The sequence below is a fragment of the Saprolegnia parasitica genome, assembly GCF_000151545.1.
Source record: "Saprolegnia parasitica CBS 223.65 unplaced genomic scaffold supercont2.28, whole genome shotgun sequence".
Classification (NCBI taxonomy): domain Eukaryota; phylum Oomycota; class Saprolegniomycetes; order Saprolegniales; family Saprolegniaceae; genus Saprolegnia; species Saprolegnia parasitica.
In genome coordinates this window covers 257,035-264,180 of record NW_012156422.1, presented here as the reverse complement: position 1 = coordinate 264,180, position 7,146 = coordinate 257,035, and the positions used below count along the sequence as shown (strand labels likewise).

The 7,146-nt window shown below is 56.4% G+C and overlaps 3 protein-coding genes across 3 annotated transcripts; 2 read left to right on the top strand and 1 right to left on the bottom strand.

Annotated features, from left to right (window-relative positions):
- Positions 1 to 201: 201 nt before the first annotated feature.
- On the bottom strand, positions 202 to 1,020 carry SPRG_20313 (hypothetical protein; the record flags this gene model as incomplete). Its single annotated transcript, XM_012346394.1, has 1 exon — positions 202 to 1,020. One exon carries the CDS (start codon positions 1,018 to 1,020, stop codon positions 202 to 204), a length of 819 nt encoding a protein of 272 aa, XP_012201784.1.
- Positions 1,021 to 2,047: 1,027 nt separating this feature from the next.
- Positions 2,048 to 3,730, top strand: SPRG_06867 (hypothetical protein; the record flags this gene model as incomplete). Its single annotated transcript, XM_012346332.1, has 1 exon — positions 2,048 to 3,730. One exon carries the CDS (start codon positions 2,048 to 2,050, stop codon positions 3,728 to 3,730), a length of 1,683 nt encoding a protein of 560 aa, XP_012201722.1.
- Positions 3,731 to 4,797: 1,067 nt separating this feature from the next.
- On the top strand, positions 4,798 to 6,522 carry SPRG_06866 (hypothetical protein; the record flags this gene model as incomplete). Its single annotated transcript, XM_012346331.1, has 4 exons — positions 4,798 to 4,867; positions 4,918 to 5,309; positions 5,356 to 5,749; positions 5,786 to 6,522. The coding sequence occupies 4 exons, from the start codon at positions 4,798 to 4,800 to the stop codon at positions 6,520 to 6,522; spliced, it is 1,593 nt and encodes a 530-aa protein (XP_012201721.1).
- Between the last annotated feature and the right edge of the window lie 624 nt (positions 6,523 to 7,146).

Genomic DNA, 7,146 nt, shown 5'->3' with positions numbered 1-7,146 from the left:
CTTTGCGTTCTGCAGCTCACCGACGCACCAGCTCACGCGCGCGTCGGGACGGACCTCGACATGGACATCGAGTACTTGAGCGACGCGTCGCAGCTGCCGAGCTTTGATGTGCCGATCGTGGATGGCGCGGCGCTGGACTGTCCTGTGCTGGTGCCGTCGGTGGCTGCGGCGTCGGGTCAGACGTTGTTGCAGACGTCGACGTCAATCTTGAAGGCGGCGACGGGTGTGCCGCGGGTGCTCGGTCTCGGGTCGTCGTCGTGCGGGTGTTCGCTCGAGAAGATGAAACCGTGTCTGTTTGTTCATGGTGTTGGCAACCCGTTCGTTCGCCCACTGACCGACTCGTGGGCCTTCTACTGGGGGTCTATCCAAGACCATGCGCCGTGCTGCTCGTCGACCAAGTTCGTGCATCTGCAAACGTGGACGCGAGGCTGGGACAACGACGACATCCAGAACGAGTTTTGCGAAGCCGCGCTTAGCGTGAGCAAGTCGACGACCAAGACCATTGGGGATCTCATTCTCGTGACGCATTCGATGGCCAACCTCATCACCGGCAGCGCCGTCGCCAACGGCAAGTGCAACCTCTCCAACAAGGTCACGTGGGTGTCGATCGCGGGTCCAATGCAAGGCAGCTTGTCGGGCAACCTGCTCGAACAAAAGTGCAAACAGGGTGGCTGGAACCTCCCGCTCAAGGGTCTCTTGGAGATCGCGACACTCTGCCCGATCACGGACGCCTTCCTCAAGCTGAAGCACGAGAAAACCGTGTCGTCGGCGATCCAAGCCAAGTTTCTCGCGGCGCAGGCTGTCCGCAAGCAGTACGCGTCGGTGCTCATGTGTGGCAGCGATTCGTTTGGTCTCACAACTATCTTTGGTCCGGTCATGGATCTTGTGAATACGCTGACAAAGCACGGCGACACGAACGACGGTGTGGTGGCGTTTGAGAGCTGTCGTGTCGGTTTCGAAGCCAGCTCGTTCTCGACCAACTACGCCGACGGTGGCAACTACCTCGCGAGCGTCAACCATTTCGACAACTCGTTCCGCAACGGCGATGGGTGGTGGGGCGCGGACCGCAAGCCGCAAAAGTGGTTCGAGTGCGCGTTGTAAGTTTTCCGAGTTTTTATTTGTTTGTGTCAGGGTAATGATTCTGCACCGTTGCTTTTTAAGTGTTGAGTTTGTTGTGGATCTCTTGTTTCTGTTTCGGATGGTAGACTGGCCGGTGTGCTTAGTGTTAGAGTCGCAGGATCCTACTGACTGTACACTTGATTGCTGTTCTTGGAGCTGGAATGACCGTGCAGTGACGTATTCACTGCAGTGTGGGCTGGGTACATGGATCTGGACGTCGTTTTTTCTGTTCATTGAACGCGATAGCAAACGAGTAAAATGTGAGCTTACCTAAATGATCATACAAAGCTCGTGCAACTGGTTTGTAGGCATTTATTCCCATCAACACGCAACAGACCAGAGATCTCGTGCGACCTACGCAACTACAGTAGCCACACTTGTGGGGTGGAAATTCATACTAGTGGGTCTGCAGTTGTATGTCATTGTTCTCTCCAGCAGTACTGTTAGTCTTGTCGTGTGAGTGTTTGTGGTCCGCCCACATCTCCATCTGATCGGCCAAGAAAAAAGAATATCCTTTTGCGATAGACTAATGCTTCGCGAGTAGCCGTCGCGCGCCTGTCTGGGCACGCCAACCGAAACGACAACACGGCGCCGTCACGCACGCGACTCGACGTAGACCTTGAAGATGTCTTTGGCTGCCCCTGGAAGACCTATGCACCTAGGTAAGTAGCTACTCTTCCTTGAACATGACTCGTGGCTACTGCAATCGAAGACGCAAACGCCGCGACAGGCGCCTACCCACGACGTTCGCGTGCCTCATCATCGCCCTGATTCGGACGCGGAATCGAGTGCGCTTGGTTTCATCGAGGACTCTATTCGGCACGACGCAGTCTGATCCGATCATTGTATGGTTCCGTACCGCACACAACGTGCGGTCCCGATCCAGTTTCTTCATTTTCCAATTTGCCTCGGATCGCATTGTGCTTGCATGGGTCCTACAAGCTCGCCGATTTTGTCGCCGGTGGATGCTGTCTTCATGGATGCAGCAGCCCCGCGCCGCCGGACAGCTCCGTGGCGCTTTGTCGTCGGCGCCGTTGCCGTCGTCGGCGCCATTTGCATCACGGTGGCCGCCATTGCCGTGCACACGACCAAGGTTGCCAACCATGCGGCGGACATTGTGACGCAGATCCAGCAAAGCCCTGGCCTCCGTGTGACAGTGACGGCCAAGCGTCCAAGCATGGCCTTCCACGGGCACATGAGCACCGATATTTACATCGTGCCGCATACTCGTCGTACGACGTCGGCACTGAGCTTTGACGCTTACATGAGCCTTTCTGGCGCCGAGACGACGGACACGTACCTCCTCTTGGACAACCGCGCCTACACGTCGTCCGTCGCCGCGAACGGCACGCTGATCTCGTCGGCGTGCGTGACATCTGGGCTTCCGCCAGTACAGCTCTTGCAGTCCAGCCTCGCCGATGCGACGCGCTTGGACGCCGTCGTCGGCACCGACACGACATGCGACGGCGACTGGTTGCAACTAACGTTTGCGGGCGAGGCGTTTGTTTTTTGCAACGGCGCCAACCACCGCGTGACGCACGCGTCCGGTGTCGACATTGACTTGAGCATCGAGTACCTCGCCGATCCGTCCTTGCTGCCCGAGTTTACGATCCCCGTCGGAGTCAACTCGACGACGGTGCTCGAATGCCCTATTGTCGTGAGTTCTGCGACGACATCGGCGGCCAGCGCAAGCATGCTCTCGACGGCGTCGCAGGTGTGGACCGCTGCGACGGGGGCACCCCGTGTTGCGACGATTGAGAGTGCGTCGTGCGGCTGCAAGATGGCCAAAAAGCCGTGCCTTTTTGTCCACGGTGCCGGCAACTACTTTAACGCGTCGCTCTCGGACATCTTTCTCTTTGAGTGGGGTCTCGTTCACTTTCACGCTCCGTGCTGCTCGTCAATCAAGTTTGCGCACTTTGAAACGTGGTTCCGTGGTTGGGAAGAAGAGTCTCTGCATGACCAGTTTTGCGACGCCGCGCTTCATGTCTCCAAGGCAAAGCCCAACTCCACGTCGATCGACAACCTACTTCTCGTGACCTTCTCGATGGGCAACCTCGTGGCCTCGGGGGCCGTCGCGAGCGGCAAGTGTTCGTTTGGACGCGACTTGACGTGGGTCTCGATCGCGGGCCCGATGCATGGCAGCAAGACGGCCAACGCCCTCGAGCAAAAGTGCAACGCCAACAGCGGCTGGGACGTACCGATCAAGTGGCTTTTCAGCGCCGTGACGCTGTGCCCGATCACCAATACATTTCGCAACCTCCAGCACAAGTCATCGCTGCCACCGGCCTTGCAGGCCAAGTACGACGCGGCCCAAGCCGTCCGCCGCGCGCATGCGACCAAGCTCATTTGCGGCACGAGCCCCAAGGGCCTCACCACCATATTCTCGGGCTTTATGCAATGGGCAAGCGACCAGTCCAACCATGGTGACGTCAGCGACGGCCTCGTCGCGTTTGAGAGCTGCAGCGATGGCTTTGGCGGCTTTAGCACGAATTATGCTGACGGCGCCAACTACAAGCCTGCCGTGAACCACCTCGACGCAAGCTTTCGCAGCGGTGACGGTTGGTGGGGTGCCGATCGCAAGCCGCAAAAATGGTTCGAGTGCGCCTTGTAGTGGAAGCACTCGTTGTGTATTCGTATGGTTTACCGTGGTTGAAATATGTGTCGTCATTCGAGTCTACTTGTGAGATCATTTTAGCGAAATAGCTGAAATTATCGATTCAGCGTGGCACTTAGCTTTGAAATGTATATGGCAATTCAATTGCGTTGGTGCTTGGATCTTGAAAGTTGACGAATAAAAGATGTCAAGGTTGGTGCGTATTTCCAAGGTATTATTTCCTTGGTACATTCATTTCATAAGAGTCCTATCAGATTCCTTGAGCCACCCACGTAAAACCAAGAGTACTTGATTGCGCTACTCCGCGCTGCTGGGGGCGTAGGAACGCAATTCGTGAGGACTCCAATACGTACGTTCACCGGATCCATAGCAAGCACTGTCTTTGGACCGATGCTCCCGTATCCAGTACAAAGATACTAGTCACAGCAACTGCTCGTCGCCAGTAGCTAGTATATCAGATACACTTGCGTACAAGAAACTTGACGATACCGGTGCGCTTTAGTAGCATCAAAGAAGGGATCTAGTCGGGTAGGATCTGTGGCGCAAGGTCGTCAAAGACAGTGGTATCAGTCGACCGCTTCTTCCCGAATGAATGACCTCCTTTCGACACGCAACCTTGGTAAGCAACCTTGGTAAACCATCCATCGCGCTAGCGGATTGCTCCCGCATCGCAACCTCAAGCAGGTGATCATCACTCGGTCGCCGATCGTACTCAGCTGCGCATTCTCAGCAGCAATACGTGATCCGCGCACATTAGATCGTTCCCATCTGATACCGGGTGACACCACGTGTTTGCTCAAATAGTTTCGCCTTGGTTCGATTTTCTAGTCGTATGTAGTTTTGTATGCGAGGCCACGTACGAACTGAAGTACATCGAGTAGCTTGGTGCAAAATCCGAGCAGGTTCTCGGAACCATGTCGATGCAAGCCGTGGTACACACAGTGGTCCACCCCGTCATCTACGGGTGCCTTGAGCTTCAATGGTCTTTCGGGCGTCGTCAAGCAGAGCGTACTTTTGCTCGCACTTGGAACTCACTTTTCGATTCGTCTCGCCGAGCAAGCACGATGACTGGACCGCCACCCACGCCAAACACGCTCACCGAGCCGCTCGCCGACGCACCCGTGCGCCGTTCCCGTACGTCAATGCGCCGCCTCGTTCCGATTTTCATGGTCCGAGACTTTTAGGGTTCTCGATCAAGTGGATCCTTGGCGTCGTCGGCGTCGTCGGTGCCGTCTGCGTCACAGTCGGCGCCCTCTACGTCTTCAATGCGCCCGAACCCAACCACGCCGGCGAAATTGTGACCCAGATCCAGCAGTCGCCCGGTCTCCGCGTCCAGATCCAAGCCAAGCGCTCGAGCATGGCGTTCAACGGCCAGACGTCGGCGACGGTCTATGTCATTCCGCGCGCCGGGTCAGGCTCCAACCTCAAGTTTGACGCGTTCTTGTCGCAACCGGGTCCGGACGTGACGGCCAACTACGTTCTCTTGAACGACCGCGCGTACTGGTCGACCATTCAAGGCAACACAACAACGGATGCGGGCTGCTTGGATGCCTCTCAATTTCCTCCCGTCCAGCTCGTACGCACAGCTTATGACTGCTGCAAAACTAATGAGCATGTGCTAGATGCAAGCGAGTCTCACCGACGCCATCGTTGTCGCCAACGTCAATGGCCAAACGGTCGACTGTCCGTCCGGAAAGCTTCTGCAACTGCAGTTTGCGGGCGAGGCATTTATCTTTTGCAACTCCGAGACCAACAAACTCACGAAGGCCGTGGGCACGGACCTCGACATGACGATCGAGTACCTCAGCGACCCGACGTTGCTGCCCGATTTTGACGTGCCGCAGGTGGTCGGCAAGGCACCGCTGGACTGCCCAGTTGTTGTGTCGGACGCTGCGGTGCGCAGTAGCGAGCGTCTCCGGACCGCGACGCCCGAGTTTTTTTGGTCGTCCGCGTCGTGCGGGTGCAAGGGCCCGAAGAAGCCGTGTTTGTTTGTCCACGGTGTTGGCGAAAAGTCGAGTGCGGCGCCAACATCAACGTACTCAGACTCGTGAGGCGACGTCCAGAAGCACGCACCGTGCTGCTCGAGCGTCAAGTTTGCCCACTACGAGTCCGTGAAGCGGGCGTGGAACAACCCGTCGACGCAAACTGAGTTTTGCGACACGGCGCTCAAGGTCGGCTCCTCGGGTGGCAAGACGATCGACAACATGATCTTGGTGACCTTCTCGATGGGCAACCTCGTCGCGTCCGGCGCGGTCGCGACCGGCAAGTGCAGCATCGGCAAAGGCGTCACGTGGGTCTCGATCGGCGGCCCGATGCAGGGTAGCAAGGCAGCCAATCTTCTTGAACAAAAATGTGCTGGCAACGGCTGGGACATTGTGCTCAAGGGCATCCTCGGTCTCATTGGCTACTGCCCCGCGACGCCCGCGTACCTCAACATGCGCCACCAGAACACGGCGAACGCGGCGCTTGTCAGCGACTACCAAGCGGCTCAACGCGTGCGTCAGCAGTACGTGACCAAGGTCCTCTGCGGCGTCAACTCGTTTGGCTTGGTGTCAACGGACGCGATTGCGCTCTCGGTCGTTGGCGCTCTTGTCAAGCACGACACCCAACACGACGGCGTCGTGGACTTTAACAGTTGCAGCGTCGGCATCGGCGGGTTCCAAACAAGCGCCAGCTCGAGTGCCAACTACAAGGCGTCGGTAAACCACCTCGACACGTCGTTCCGCCACGGCGACGGCTGGTGGGGTGCCGACCGCAAGCCGCTCAAGTGGTTCGAGTGTGCGCTGTAATGTTGTATCGTCTCAAGGCCAGGTAGCATTTGGTGACGCTTGTCTACCTGAAGCAATAACACACAATGATTTGTTTTCCATTTGGGTTTTGTTCCCGAACGCCAAAAACTATCAGAGTTTAGGGATGTCGTTCAAGTCCGGTTTCAATGACGCCGACACGTACTATACTAGTAGCGCTTGCTCATTTACATATGTTAGAAAGCAACTACTAATTGCTTTCATGTATTCAACATGCGGCTTTGGGTGCACAAAATCACGCCTTGCCTATGGACCGCTGCGTTGCTACGACATGTATTGTCGAAATAGAAAGGCCAGCGAGGTACATACCGGTAGTTGACTTTCGATACCCATGAGTGAAAAAGGCGTATTGCGTGTATTACCACCCCAGCCTCGGGGATGCGGGTTGTTTGACGGGAGCCGAAATCTAAAATGAAAGTGGTTTCGCGACTCCGCTCTCGAAAAGATTGCTTCGGCTCCTTGTGTCGCAAAGCACCCCGTTGCAAGAAGTTTGGAGCAAACGATTTGTGCTACGCGGTGGCACGGTGGTAGTACATATGTAAAAGAGAAAGAGTATACAACAGTGGTACTCGAGAAACGACGTCCTACTTGGTGGATGGGACAAAC